Genomic DNA, 15,630 nt, shown 5'->3' with positions numbered 1-15,630 from the left:
CCTGGAGCCATTCTCAGTCCTCTCTCACCTGCCAAATGCAACCCATCAACAGGTCCAGGGGTTCTAAGCCCACCTCCACTGCCACTACCCTAGTCCCAACTACCACCACCAGCTGCCTGGAATAAAGCCACACCTTCCTTTCTGGTCACCTTGTCTCCAACTCGTGCCTTCCTCCCAGCTATTTCCCACAGAGCAAGGAGGGTGGGGAAAGACTTTTAAATCGTTACTTAAATAATGTCACTTCCTTGCTTCCAAACCTTGAATGGCTTCCCACTGTTCTTAGAATGAAATGGTTTACAAGATCCCGCATCACGTGATTCCCGCAGCCCGCAGCCTGTGTGTGTGCTTCCCTCTGGGATGTTCTTCCCAAGGACGTGTTCTGATTTTCACAAGGACATCTCCTTTCTTCTCATCTTTCAGGTCTTGGCCTAAATGTCTGTCTAAGCCTTCTCTAAGTAACCTCTTCCGCAATTTTTCTCTACCACCGCACTGTTAATGTCTCCCCTACTAATCAATACAACCTGTACTTACTAACCCTCTAACTTGGTTAATGTCTGTACTGCCTACTAAAACTCAAGCTGCACAAGCCAGAGGCCAGGTCTGTGTAGTCACCCACAGAGCCTAGCACAAAGACACACCTTGGAGATACTGCAGGTTCAGATCCAGACCACTGCCATAAAGCAAATATCGCAACACAGCAAATCACACACACTGTCTGGCTTCCCAGAGCATATATTAAGTTGTGTTTACACTACACTGTAGTCTAAGTGTGTAACAGCATCATGTCTAAAAAAGCCACGTAAACACCCTAAACAGTACTTCACTGCTAAAAAATGCTAATCATCACGTGACAACGCGGGGTTGTCACAATCTTCAATCTGTAAAAGCTGTGGTATCCGTGAAGCGCGATAAAACGAGGCCTGCTGCCTGCATTTGAAATGCATCCGATCTCATTCACTCACACAGCTGTCACTCTTCCACAGCACTGCTTCCTGATTATAATTCTGACTCCTTGAGCTGTACCCTCTCTAAAACTTTTCTTTAAGTCATTCCAAGCTGCTCCATCTATTGCTATTTGAAAATGTGCTTCAATGTCTTTTTCTATAGAACTTATTTTGGGTCCATCCCACATCAATTTTCCATCTATCAAGTTAAATAGATACAAACACCCAATTTCCTGGTCTTACACGTAACGGTCATCATTTCAACGGTGGTCGACCCTACTGGGACCTCTCATTGACTATTACTATTTAAAATTTAGTACTGACACAGGTCACTATAGACAATCAGAGGTGACACCTGCAACAAATGCAATGTTGATGCTATGTAAGAGCTGGATAACACAGTCTCTTTATTCTGGCCTGGTCATGTTTTGGTTCCCTTTGTCATGTTCAGGTTCTTCAGAAAGCAGACAGAGGTCAGTTTTTGACTACTTTGTTAATTCAAGTATTAGGGAACAGTATGCTGCTTCAAGTAGCAAAACCCGGTGACAGCTTTCAGTTATGTCTGGCATATGAAAACTGTTGGCTTCGTAGGACTTTCCTGACTGAGTGAGACATCACTCTGGCCTTCCACAAGTCTGTCATCTATGTAGTGTGGCATGGACTCTACAAGCAATTCACTGTCACTCGCATATATGTTTCAAGAAAGGAGCCATCAGCACACAGCAGTTCCTGGCTTACGGTTCTCCAGCAAGGAGCTCTGAAGAGCTTCTCAGCCTGTAGAGTGGGAAGCTTCCCGGAGGATGAGAAGCGTATTCTGACACCAGCTACTAGGCCCTTTGCTTCACGTTAGAGCGTGACTGCATAAGAGAGGCTGGATAAGAATGGGCCCATTATGAAGCCCTGTCTCACTCCACTGATGACGGGGAATGTGCCAGATGTCTCAGGCGGTGCCAGCATCTCCGACATAACCCACTCTGGAACAGCTCTGGGATGTGGGGAACGTCTCCAGGAAGCCCAATTTACTTAGCACCCCTAAACCCATGCTCATTTGTTGGCAAACAATAATCCTAACAAGTCAAAGCATGCAAATCACAGGTACTGTCATTTTCTGTATACATCTTCCCAATCTAGCCCACAGCACCATCTTTTGTACCACACTGCAGTCCAGAGCTCCTCTGTGATTGCGGGAAGGTGAAAATTGCCAAAAGCGCTTGGGTGCCAACTTGGAAAGACTGCCAGCGACGGACAGCAGTAAAATGCAACAGCAATTTCCCCGGCTCCTGCCATTATTTTCTGAAGAGGGTAATGAGGACGTTCCATTAAATCATCAGACCCAAATTAGGTTTTTGTGTTTGTATTTTAATTTAACAAATATGTATCGCTGTTTATCCACTCTCTCGGACAATGTCGGGATGCAAAGACATAACCCCTGCTCTCAAGGAACTTGAAGTCTCCCGGGAAAGAACAAACCAAAGAACACTGGGGACAGATGTTGCTTTTCAAGTAGCTGGAGTGTCAGTCAAGGACCACGAAGGCTTCCAGTCCTCTAGAAACTGTCCCTCCATCATCAAGTTCAGGCCACCAGCCTTCCAAAATACACGCTCTCCTCTTACAGCCTCAATTCTATATTCTACTACCTTCTCTACAATCGTGTTCAAAAAACACTGCATCTCCCTCTCTCGCCTTTTCACTTTTTTCCTCTCAGTCTACAAAGCATAACTGTAACCTTGACCTTCCCTAGGGCTCACAGCTCTCCTCCTACTTGGCGTCTTTTTCTCCAGGTCCTCTCTGCTTTCCCATCCCTCATCTGCAGCATCCTTCAGAGCACAAGTCTCAATTCTCCTCTTCCCTGGGCGACAGGGTGTACTTTATCACTCACTTTCAAATCTAATGTAGACACTCAAGGCCGGTTCCAGCCTCAGCCCCCAGCCAGCCCACCTCAGATTCAACGCATGGAAACCTAAACACACGAGCGTCACGATGCCTGCGCCTCACTTTCAAATGGTTCCACAACAATAAATATATGGAGATGGGACCGAGGCAAAGCAAACAAGGTGAAACGTGAACGGCTGATGTATCAGGGTGAAGGCTGCTGTTCCCTGAAGTATTCTTTCAACTCTTCTGTGGTTTGGAATTTTTCAAATTTAAAAAGTTGGGGGAAAAAACAGGTAGGATCAGAATCAAAGACAGAAATCATGGTTCGTGCCTTTTAGGGAGTTTATAATCTATTTAATTTGTCTAATCTAAAAGTAGGCTAGGTAGATCTGCGAGTTCAATGACGGATTCATAATAAGCTCAAATGTATAATCGAAACGCAAATATGTACCGAGGGCCTACTGAGGAGCAGCAACATGCTAAGCGTTGTACGTGATCAACAAAGCACATTATTACACCTCGTCTACGTCTGCTAACGGCACCGCCATCTTCCCCGACACCCAAAGATCCCTGACTCCTTTCACGTCCTCCACATTTAAATCAGTGGCCAAGTTCTCTGATTCTACTGCTGTCCACCTCGCTCCCCTCTCCACCTTGCTGGCCACCACCTGTCCCCAACCCAGGCCCAGCAGGAGCAACTACTGCAGCAGGAGCTCCACACAGCCCTTGCTGTCTCTGTCCAGATGCTCAGCTCTAACTGGATTACACTTCCAGCTCAAAAGGGTGGCAGCTATTCTCCAGTATCAGTAAAGCACATTCAAGGCCCCCTGGTGACACCGAGGACGCATGTCTTATCCGCTGGTTCTCCCGCTCTTTCCCCGTCCCCGTCCTTGACCGCAGGTTGACTCCCTGCCGCCCAGCAGCACCCTCGTGCCTTTCCTCTGCTCGCGCGGGTCTCCTCCCCTGCTCCAGACACACACCCCGCACCTGGGTCAGAGTAATATGTCACTCCTCTGAACCTTTAAAATACGTTATATGCATTTACTAACACTTTCCAAGTAACTTTCGCGTTTCCAAGTACGATCCAAAATCTGTACAGGCACTTCTCACCATGCTTACTAGACAATGAACTCCTTGAAGGCAGTGACTTTTCACATGCGACAGGCACTCATGGTCTGTGACAGGAACCTAACGTTAGTATCCTGTACACGAATCCCAAAAAACTGAAGTGTTGCCTCGTAAACTATAAGCAATTTTCCCTCAAAATACCGATAACATTTTAACGTATAGTCTTATTTTTTTTTTTTTTACTTTTTTGGAATGGTAAAAATATATAAAATTTGCCATTTTTAACCATTTGAGAGTGTAAAATTCAGTGCCATTAATTACACTGACAACGTTGTGCAATGATCATCACTATCTGTTTGCAAAATTTTCATCACCCCAAACAGAAACTCTGTCCCCATTAAGAAATAACTACCCATTCTCCCCTCCCCACCCCCGCCTCTGGAAACCGCTCATCTTTCTGTCACTATGAATTTGCCTATTCTAAGTATTTCATGTAAGTGGAGTCCTACAATATTTGTCCTTTTGTCTAGCTTATTTTCCTCAGTGTAGTATTTTCAAGTTCATGCATGGTATAGCATGTATCAGAACTTCATTCCACGGGACTTCCCCTGGTGGTCCCGTGGTTAAGACTCCGCGCTTCCACTGCAGGAGGTGTGGGTCCAATACCTGGTCAGGGAGCCAAGATCCTGTCTGCCATGCTGCGCAGCCAAAAAAAAAAATCATTCTTTTAAATGGCTGAATAATGTTGCATCGTGTGTATAGGCCACATTTTGCTTATCCACTCATCTGTCGACGGACACTTGGTTGACTTGGTTGTTTCCACTTTTTGGCTACTATGAGAAGCTAGGAACACTGACTCAATATTTGTTTGAGTCCCTGTTTTCAATCCTTTTGGGACTACACCTAGAAGTAGAATGCTGGGTCATACAGTAATTCTTTTTTTTTTTGGCCGCGCCTCTCAGCATGCGGGACCTTAGCTCCCCGACCAGGGATAGAACCCAGTCCCCTGCAGTGGAAGCGCGGAGTCCGAACCACTGGACCGCCAAGGAACTCCCCCTACGGTAATTCTTTTTCACTTTATGAGACGCAGCAGCAGTACAGTTTTACAATCCACACACGTGGTCATTTGGTAAAGCACAACAGCCACAAGAGTTCCTACTCATTTAGGAAACAATTCACTTAATTTAGACAGATTTCCTTCCTTCCTACCCACTCGGGCCCCAGGTGATGATCTAATTTCAGGAACCTGACCCTGCTTTGGGTGCCACTTTGATCTGTTGACACTCCAGTCTCCCAGTTCTCACTATTTTTCCACAGTACCTTTTGCACACAAAGGGAAGCACACTGTTGTAGTAACTCTCCAAATGACAATTATGATGATACTAAACATCATTCAGGTGTTGGAAGTCACACTGATATCCTTAAGGCATTAGCAGATGAATGAAAGATACATAAAAGGAAGGATATTTTTTAGCAGGTAAGATGATACAGGGTTTTGTACAGGATGACTTCTGCTGAACCCACTTCTTAAACCCAAACAAGCATACAAAACATGTTAAACTTGGACAAGATGCATAAGCCTTTACTGTTGTGAGAAAAGGATCATCTCTTTTCACTCCCAGGTTAGCAGCCTGGGATTTCTAAACTGACATCTCATGATTATTACCACCAAATGCCAGGAGATTTTATAAAACCACATAATACGACAATGTAAATTCACAGAAACGATGTGTGCTAACTTGGAGCATCTCTGTGCAAGGGGCAGGATCAGAAGGTCATGAGGGGGACCCTTCCACTTTTTACTCCACAACTTCTGTATTTCAGCTTTTCAAAAACACACATTCTTATATCATAATTGTGTAATGGCCTAAAATTGTATTTAAAATACAAGCAATAAAAGGCAATGTTAGGAAAAAAGATGAGCTATTAAAAGGAGCTAAATGGGCAGTTCCAACAATGTCACCATCTAACACAGTCAGAAAACTCTAATCTCATTTGAACTTTACAATGCTATGAGGTAGGCCAGCCAGGTATTCAGCCCTTTTAGTAAACGAGGAAGAGAAGGTTGAGAAAAAGCTTCTTAGACAACTGCTTGACATTTTTTTTTAATGCTCTTCATGTGAACCTTTACATCATCTTCAAAAATGGGCAATTTAGCTGTAAAACTTTAAAACCAACTATATCTGATTACATTCTAGTTCTCCCCCCCAAAATAAAAAGCATTGACTTAGTTAGGTTTATATATTTAGGAAACAGAAAAATAATGGTCAAAGTGTAATAAAGTCATATAAAAGGAAATCTTACTTTTATTATTCTCCACCATGCTTGAAGTGTTTAATGACTTCTTGAAGACACTTTGTCCTAAATAGACCCCCCCCCAATCTTAATATTTAGGTTTTGAGGCACTAAGTGAGCACTTACTCATAATTCCAATATTAAGTGAAATCTGAAGTTTAAAGGACTTGGGCAAAATGTGTCATTTATTATGTGCAGACATACTGCCTACAGACATTATGGCTACAGGTTAGTTACATAGCTATAACTAGTCAATTAAGCAAAGCTTGAGCCCCAGGCTATAAATAATAGCTACAAAACTGGCTGTAGTGGCCCAGAGTTCACCAGCTATCTAAAAGGCATAATTTTACAATCCAATGCTGTAGGAAATCATTACAGTAATTAAGACAGCATTTTTTCCTAAATGATTAAGAGTCAAAATGCAGGGAAAAAAGCCTAACAACCAAAAGCATGGTACATGAGTTGAGAGACTATTACATCTGTACATATAAATATAACCAAACAGTCCAGAGATACCAAGAAATGTGACTTAAATGGTAATATACAGCAACTTTTAAAATTCACTTAGAATACTTCTGACCTCGTCATTGAATATATTCCACATTTTGTTCTAAAAAAATCTACTCGACATAATATAAAACACTGAGGATTAAACTTGATGTGCTCACACATTATAACTTTTTTAGAAATTGCATTTCACACAAGTTTTGAAGTTCAGTAACTTCGAATTCAAATATTTTTGCTAAGTGCTAAAATTACTGACCACATCCAGTACACCTTCAGAAGAAGGCACTCTCCCATTGATTCGCAACAATCAATGGTTTATTGAGAGGTTCCTATGTGTCCACTGCTGTATTTTAATAAAGTAATGTGTTTAAATTTAAAACCACACAGTGAATACTGACTGAAGAAAGGCAGTTCTACAAAAGCTTAGTGTATAAAACACGTTAATTGAAAGCTAATTATTTAACTCATTCAAAATATAATTTACAATTGGTGAAATTACAACTTCATAAGAACCAAGCTTTCATGTGGAATAACATTAAGTATTAAAAAATGCATACATTCAATAGATCACTTAATTCACACATTTTAATTGGAAGCTAACTTCAAAAAGTATCCGCAAATTATCCATTTCCATCTGAAACAATGTACATTAAAACAGTAAATAATTCTATCCTATAAGGTACCAACACAAAACATAAAACCAAACTCATCTAAGTTAGCTGAATATCGGGGTTACTGCAAAACATTCTGTCAGTAACACTAGTAAGCCAACCAAAAGTAGAAATTGCAGTTCATATTACTTAAGCAGCCCTACTGAAGAATGTCTTCAGAAAATAAAGCCGTTTTTACTCTTAAAAGTCTACATAACACACGTTTCTCTCGCAAAACAAAAATGCCTGGTGTTCTCTCTGAAATCACAGATATTTTTTCAAAATGTTTTTAGTATGTAGAGGTTTGTCTCCTCCCCACCCCCCCACCCAATATCCATCCAGTCTGGTGCTTCCCCTGACCCACAGGTGATGGTCAGAGGTGTCACCCTGAAGGGGTAATTAGGAGACCTTTCCAAGGATGAGAAGTCCTACATGTTCAGCAGCACAAATCTCTCACATGTGAACTCAGCTGAAATGGTATGAAATAAAAGTGTACTTATCCGATATTTTTAAAAGTGACTAATTCCATGAAAACCTTCAAGTTGTTTACAATTTTAAATTTCATTGCACTTACAAGAAAGCCATTTATACCTTGGTACATGTTATAAGTTTTGAAACCATGCTTTAAAAACTTGATAACTTGACCAGCTAAAGCTGTCTGAACTCACAAGAGACACATGGAAGAGACGGCATACCAGACAGGAGCAATAAGTACACAGCGCACATCTACCACGGGGAAAGCCCACGGATTCAACACAACCAACCAAGGGAAGCTCCAGGCCTCCATTGGAACAACGATGCCACTAAAATGAAAAACGAAACCATCCCAGCCCTAAGCCTGACCCATTTCTCCACTGTTCAGGACAACAGTCTGAAAAGATTCTTAACATCCATGAGAGAAATCCTCCAGAACGATTAACTGGTTACAAACTATAGTTTAAGAGCATTTCAAACTCAAAATGACTTACTTTCCTTACAAAAGAGGGACAAAATTTTACTAAAGAACATCCCACACCTGACCAACATTAAGAACATGTTACCAAAATGGCAGTATTAAAGCTTCCATTTACTCCATTAACCATAGTTTAGAAAGTTCAGTATTCATAAGCAAAATATTTCATTTCGCTTTTCAATATTCCTGAATATTTCCACAGGCTCCCTTTAAATTCTGTGTAAAGCCACTTAATATTTTCTTGTTGGTAACAAATTCTTCCTGTACCTCTACAAGTTTAGGACACTTCTGAAACCTCACATCCCATTCCAATAACAATCCTGAGAACTGAGAATTAAATTAACTGTTATACTTAATTTTTAAACTATGGGAGTAATAGAATGGAACAATTAATCTCTCTCAAATGGCTCTGTTGTAATATAAGTCCTTCCTCACTTCACTGTTGATTTAGTAAAATCATCAAGTCTTCCACCTTGACTCAATAGTAAACAAATGGCTATTTTAAATAAAATCAAGTCATCACCAAATCCTTCAAAAGCTGGTATCAAATTGTTTTGAAACTGAAACACACATTATGTATACAGTCTGAGTAAAGCAATTTCGAGGAAAAATATCCCCATGGAAGAGTTTAAATCTATACAATAATTTAAGGCAAAACCTTTTTATCAAAGCCACAAATTATATCCTGAATAGGTCTGCCCAAAGTCCAACAAAATTTATAGAAGTTTGAGGGTCCAGTGCTTGATTTAACTCTATGCTCTATCAGCTTAGTAGAGAGCATGAATAACAGATTAAGACAGCAAAGCAATTTTCTAAACTAAAATGTACCTAAGCATCTAAAAGGTTTTACATCATCCTTAATGACCTATCAAAGATCCCTGACCAGGCGATCATACATCTTTGAATTCACTTTACACATACGTACAAGGGTCCACTCCAAATAAATCCACCACTTCCGTTATACTCAGGTTATTCAATTTCAGCTGTTAACTTGATGTCAGCACCCAAACAAGCATTAACCAAAGAACAGAAGCAAAAGTTTATAATGACAAGAAGAAAAAACCTAAAAGTTTAAACAGAAAAAAAGAAAAAAAATGTAAAGGGAGCTCACCTGCAGTTGGGTGGAGGGTCTAAAGTGATGTCCGCCAGCTCCTTCTGAATCCTGGAGACAGGAAGCGAGGGGGGGAGAAAGAATCAGGGGTGTGCGGCCGCCCCGCAGGGCAGACAACCCCCTCCCCCCGCCGCCGCGGACCGAGCTGCCGGGGAGCAGGACCTGCACCCCGCGAGGAAAGAATCGGCCCCACCCGGGCGGGAGCCCCGGCCCTCCACCGCCCTGGGTTCGAATCCCGCCTCACGCACTACGACAGGGCTATTTCCCACCAATTTCCACTTAGGAAATCGTTTTGAAGCTCCTCACTCGCACCTAGTTTCCGGAATTGTATCACAATGTGTGTGGGGGGGACGAGAGAGCACGTCCCCACCACCACCCTGGAGCCCGCGGTCGCCCCCCCACCCAGGACCTCGGGTTCCCTCCCCCCACAGAGCACCCCCCACCCCGGGCCGCCGGGCACTTCGGGTGCTCCCACCCCGCAGAGTGCCCCGCCCAGGCCGTCCCGCACCTCGGGTGGTTCCGCTGCCCCCCCCGCAGAGCGCCCCCCCCAGGCAACCGGGCACGGGCACCTCGGGTGCTCCCCCCCCCGCAGAGCGCCCTCCCAGGCCGCCGGGCACCTCGGGTGCTTCCCCCTCCCCCCAGAGCGCCCCCCCCAGGCCGCCCGCGTCCCCGGGGACGAAGCCAACATGGCCGCTGCCGGCGAGGCCCCGCGGGCGCTGGCTGACCAGCCGCAGCCGTCGGGCTGGGGGCGGCGCGAGCCGTACGGCGGACCCCGGTGGGCCGCCCCGCCCCCGCCGGCGGCCCCGCCCCCCTGCCCGCAAGCACGCCGGCAGCGGACAGAGCCTCGGGCCAGGTTGGGGATCCCACAGCTCAACCGCCGCCTGCCTCCCGGACACCCCGGCCCGCGGCCCGCACAGGTGCACCGCCCGCCCTCTCGGCTCACCTGCCCGGCCCTGCTCTAGCCCGGACACCCTCTCACTTCTCTTGGGCCTGCACCCCACACCGGCTCAGAGCCCGGGACCCCCACCCAGTTTCCCATCTCCGCAGCGGCCCGCGACTCCACAAAGAGCCCATCCCCCACCCCTAGGCCGACGCCACCCGGCAGTTCACACCGAGCCATGGCCTTTGTCTTCAGCTTACCTAGGCGCCTCGACCATCAATTCCTACGACAAAGTTTGAGGCCTTTAAGCCTCCTCCACCTTATAAACGGTGCCTTCTATTTTTATAACCTTTCCTGCTCCTATCATATAAAGCCCTAAAGGGCTACGTTACAACTTAAAAATCTCACCGAGGCAGCACAGTAGTAAAAAACTAACACACACACACACACACACAGACACACACACACACACACATACACAATCGCAATGGATGCTTTTCTCTTCCCAGAGGTTTTCTGAAGGTAGAAAGACAGGCTGGCTAGATACAATGGGGAATATTTTAGAAGACACTGTTTTAAAAGTGTCTTTAGAAGACACTGTTCTTTCCATTTATAAGTAAAGAGAAATTTACTTCTGATTGGGGTGCTGATTAGGGAAGTTCTTTCAACTTTCCTATTGAAGGACATTTCCTGTCCCCTACAAATTCTGGTGAACTTGAGAAAGGGCTTTGCTCACTACTATCTCTGATACCTACTTAGCTGTGTCCTGCTCAATTCTATTGCTATCAATTATCATTTCAGTTCAGAGACCTTGGCATCCCTGCTGTTTGACTCATTATTGCATGTCAGACTAAAAGTTTGGAACCCTGGCTTCCTGATTCTTTACCTGCATCTACTAGAATGACTGTATATGTTAAGACCTATGTACAGGGGCCAAAATAACCTCCTCCTGAGCACAACTTATAAAAACACACATTGACTTCACTTCTCCTTGTCAACCCAACCTCTCCCTATAAAATATTCACTGAAAAGGTAGCTGCTTCTTTAACACCTAAAAAGTATAATGCCAGACAGCTTTGTCCACTTCATCTCTACAACCAACACCCGCACCATTTCTAGAGTACTGGTAAAAGATTCATAAGAGTAACCCACACATACGTTCCAGAGTCATTCTTGTCCAGACCACCCTTGATGGGGGCTTTTCCTTTACGCGTGGACTCAAAACCAACATGCCGTTTCGAACATGCAGTTAAGTAACCTTCCGTCTGCCAGTTCAGGTTTCTCTTTCATTCTATCTCCTGGTGTGTGTGCCTCTTCCAATTCTATGGGCAACACCTACCTTCCAAACCAACCCATTTCCCAGAGCAGCATCTATAGGGTCCCACTACCATCACTTTTCCCCTTATTCTTTCCTGGATACACTGTCCCTCTCCACTTTTTTACCTTTACCATTAACCATAGCTCTGCTTTGCACTAACAGCCACTCTCTCAGCAAGATTCCCAGGGAGCTAAAGCTGATGTTAACTTTATAAATAAAAGTACCGTTGGTAGCTTCCCACCTTTCGTTTGTTTTACATCTACCATCTCTTTCTCAAGCATTTCCAAATGAGTTTTTAACCTCCTTAGCATATATGGACAAATTGTGTCTAATGAAAAAAATCCCCTCTGTAATTTGCTGACACAAAGCAGACTGTTTTATATTTGATGCCTGTGCCTTTATCCCCAAATATATTCATGTACACCAGGGACATGCAGCAAAATATGAAAATACTAATGACCTAAAGCACATATTCTACCTTTAGGTCAGGCCAAAAGCTGCCTCAGCTTGGAAGAGGAGCCCAGAAGCTGGGGCAAGGGGGCGGGGGGTGACTAAGGAAAGGCCCATCCAAAGTGGGCAGGGTAGAAGCCAAAATTCTGGGGGAGAACCAGCACAGGGCTAATCAAGGAGAGCCAGTCAGGACTCCTGGGAAGCTGAGACGCAATCAAACTAGCCCTCTGAAAATGAGAACAATCTTGCCAAGACATCTTGCCACTTAACTCTACACCTCTACACTGTTTACAATAAGCTGAAGTCATTCCTTCATCCTCCTATGGTCAGGTCACCAAAGCACTTTACCAACCTTCCAAATTTCAAGTCAGGGAGAATGACAGGACAAACTTTCAAACTCTGAGAGTTCTGGCTCACTACTCAGTGGAGAGATCTAAAGCCTCATGTTCCATTTTATTTTACATTCTTTAAGACAGATATCTCTCTCTAACCTACCATTTGGATTCCTTACTATCTTTCTGGTTTGCCACTTTAAAGTTTAATGACTGTACACCTGACAGCAGAAGGATTTATGAAAAGGTATGAGGGTTCCCAGGAATCTGCTAGAGATTACTTTAAGGGTCATGGGATCAGAGGATACTGCTACTGAAAAAAGATTAAGGTAAAAAGTAGCTTCTTCCAGAGACGTAAGAGGAAGAGAGGAAAGAAAAAGAGCCACTGCTTGAATTCATCTTGAAAACAAAAACCAAAAAACAACTGTACAGCCTAAGAGAAGAGAAAATAGCATGAAAAAAATTTGAGTTCCCCTGAAATTTGGTAAACTGAAGTTCTGAAAGAGAACAACAAAGAATCCCCAAAATAGCCTAAACAACCATTTTACATCGTTTATTGATTCATCCACTTGCCTCAACTCTCTAAATCAGAAACATCTCTTTAAATTCCATCCGAAAACATCTACCTCCACCTATTACATGTTTTACTCTGCTAATGTGAGTTAGTTATTCCTTATGCAATTTGTGAAACAGATCATATGTGCAACAGGTGAGAAGGAAGTAAGATGGTAATAGAATTCGCTGTGATAGAGCTGTCCGGGCAGGTATTAGTAATTAAGTGGGATGCCAGCCTTGGGGAGGGTCACATATTAGTGATTATAATAGGACAAGTCATCTAAAATCAGATTTGGGGGTCACTAATAATACTAACACGGATTCTTACAAACTGCAGCAAGATATGGGAAAGGCAAGCCACAACAGCTGCATGTGGACCACGATTTAAAGAGAAAACAGAAGAAGCAACAGAGAAAAACCATTAGGGCTTCCAAGGCCCTCTTTCTCCTTTTTAAAAACACATAACCCATGGGGAGCGTTTAAGCTACCCTCCTCGGAGGCAGACCAAATGCAGCAAGAGGCAGTCCGTTCGGGAAATAGGAAGCCTGCTGGGGTTGGGGGGTGGGGTACGGTACCTCTTGGCGCTGGTGGAGAGGAGTTTGGAGTTTTTGCTCATGCTGACTTTACTCTCCTTCTTCTTGGGGGTGTTTGTTTCTTTCTCGGTTTGCTGGTTGGAGGACGAAGATGAGGAGGAGCTGGTGCTGGCCCTCGAATCGTCATCCGACATAGCGAACCCCCCACCCCACCCCGCAAACAGCCCCTGCAGGGGGAGGGAAACAAAACAGAAACACACAAACCATGCAGCCAGTGTACAGAAGGAACTCGGGCGCTGTCAGGAGGGCTTTGGCCCGGGGTGCACCCGGCCGCCCACCGCCCTCCACTCGCTTTCCAAAGTCTTCAGGCCCACCACGGCTTTTGCAAATCGGACGCTGCTTGTTTATCTCTGGCCCCAAGTGGGGGACGCGGTGGGAAAACGGTCAGGGGCGCACGAGCAGCCCCTCCCTCGCCCCCCGGGGCTCCCCTCGGGGCAGGGAGGGGAACAACCGGCCGGGCGGGGGCGCGGGGTGCCCGGCCGGAGCGGGCAGGGAAGGTCCCGGCGGCCGGCCGGCCGGCCCCGGGCTGTTTTTTCGGCGGCTTTCCGGGGGTCGCGGGAGACCGGGGGGCCGGGAGCGGAGTTTGGCGAGGTTGGGAAGAGAGGAGGGCGGAGAGGAAGCCGAAAGGGGGGATGGGGACGGAGACGGGGAGCGGGTGCCCGGGTGGGGGAAGGGAGAGGCCAGAGGGGGGGGGCGAGGCGGCGAGGCCCGAGGCCCCCGCCGCGCCCCGACGCCCCTCTGCGCCGCCCGCCCCTCGGCCGTCCGGCTCGAGGTTGCGCGGCCGAGGCGGGGGTCCCGAGCACACGCCCAATCGGCACCCCCGGTGGGGGGGCGGGGGGAGTCGGCCTCCTCGGCGGAGGAATAACAATGAGCCCGTCCGCCCCGGAGGGGTTAATCCCCGCGGGCCCCCGCCCCGGGGAAAAACGGGGCTCCCCCGCCTCCCCTCCCCCGCTCCCGGCCCCCTCGGCGGCCAGTGGGGGGCTCCCGGGGCAGCGCTGACAGTTCGAACCTCGGCGCCCCCCCGCCCCCGACGCGGGCTGCCCCCGCACCCCACGCGGCCCGGGGGTCCCTGCCCATCCCCCGCGGGCGAGCCCGGCCCCTCTCCGGCCCCCCGGCCCCGTGCCAGGCGGCGAAGAGTGTCCCCGAGGCCCGGCGGCGCGGCCGGGGGGCGGCTGGCGGCGGGGGGATCCCCGTACCTCTCTTTGTGTCTGGCTGCTCCGTGCCGCCGCCGCGGCTGCTGCTGCGGCTGCGGCTGGGCCTGGCCACTCGTGTCTCTCTCTCGCTGGGAGAGAAGCGGAAGTGCAGCAACAGCAACTATTAAACAGGCAATGGCTTCCCCCAGCCACACACGCTCGCACACACTCCTCCTCCTCCTCCCCGCCCCTCCCCCACCGGCCCGGTCCCACCCACCCGCGCTCCCCGCCCACTGGACACCTTCAGGGGGTCGCGAGCAGCGCTCGGGGGACCCCGGGAAGCCCGGTGCCCTCACCACCCGGGACGCCAAGCCAGGGGGCGAGGGCTGTGAATTTCCTCTCAAGTGGTCTGGGGACCCCCGGCTCCTGGGCTGGAGCGGGGAAGTCGTTCCTAGACGGGGGGGGCGGGGGGGGCGGGGGGGCGCCGAGAACTGTATGGAATAGGGCACTCACGAGAGGCAGTTCTTCCCAAAAGGGCTTCTGGAAGGGGCGGGGATGGCAAATTGGTAAAAAAAAAAAAAAATGATGGTAATCTGGTGGCCAGGACTTTGGACTAGAGAATGCCCGGGAACTCCTAAAAAAGTGATCAGTTTAAGGGCGAAATTAGAAATCCTGCAACAGGGTTTCCTGGGGGCTGACCCTGGCTTCTCCCTCTGGCAATTTACCTTCCAGGAGCAGAGGTCGGTTTAGGCACGCCTGTGAGAAAATCCCAAGATAGGAGTTTTCTGTTCAGGCACGTGCAATTTTACGATTGTGGATTCTTCCAGTCACTTTTTATAGAAAGAGGTGGTGTTTTATAAAACGGATACAAAGGATTTCGTGACAGATAAAACCAGCCGACTGTGACAGCCTCACAAATGCGAGAAATCAATGGGAATAAACCCTATACTACTGAAGGAGACTGGAT

At 47.0% G+C, this 15,630-nt stretch overlaps 1 protein-coding gene across 1 annotated transcript in view; it reads right to left on the bottom strand.

Annotated features, from left to right (window-relative positions):
- Nucleotides 1–14,883, bottom strand: part of UBE2E1 (ubiquitin conjugating enzyme E2 E1) — an 82,068-nt gene extending 67,185 nt beyond the window's left edge. Inside the window, exons 1-3 of the mRNA XM_081235586.1 lie at nucleotides 14,727–14,883; nucleotides 13,513–13,697; nucleotides 9,403–9,453 (exon numbers count right to left, since the gene is read on the bottom strand). Of these exons, the coding sequence (XP_081091712.1) occupies nucleotides 9,403–9,453; nucleotides 13,513–13,664 (203 nt within the window). The 5' untranslated portion in view covers nucleotides 13,665–13,697; nucleotides 14,727–14,883. The remainder of the gene's footprint in view (nucleotides 1–9,402; nucleotides 9,454–13,512; nucleotides 13,698–14,726) is intronic.
- Nucleotides 14,884–15,630: the final 747 nt, after the last annotated feature.

This window comes from Mesoplodon bidens (assembly GCF_964165515.1).
Source record: "Mesoplodon bidens genome assembly, chromosome: 5".
NCBI lineage: Eukaryota > Metazoa > Chordata > Mammalia > Artiodactyla > Ziphiidae > Mesoplodon > Mesoplodon bidens.
The sequence above is the reverse complement of the archived record's forward strand: the minus strand, read 5'-3'. Positions and strand labels throughout refer to the sequence as shown.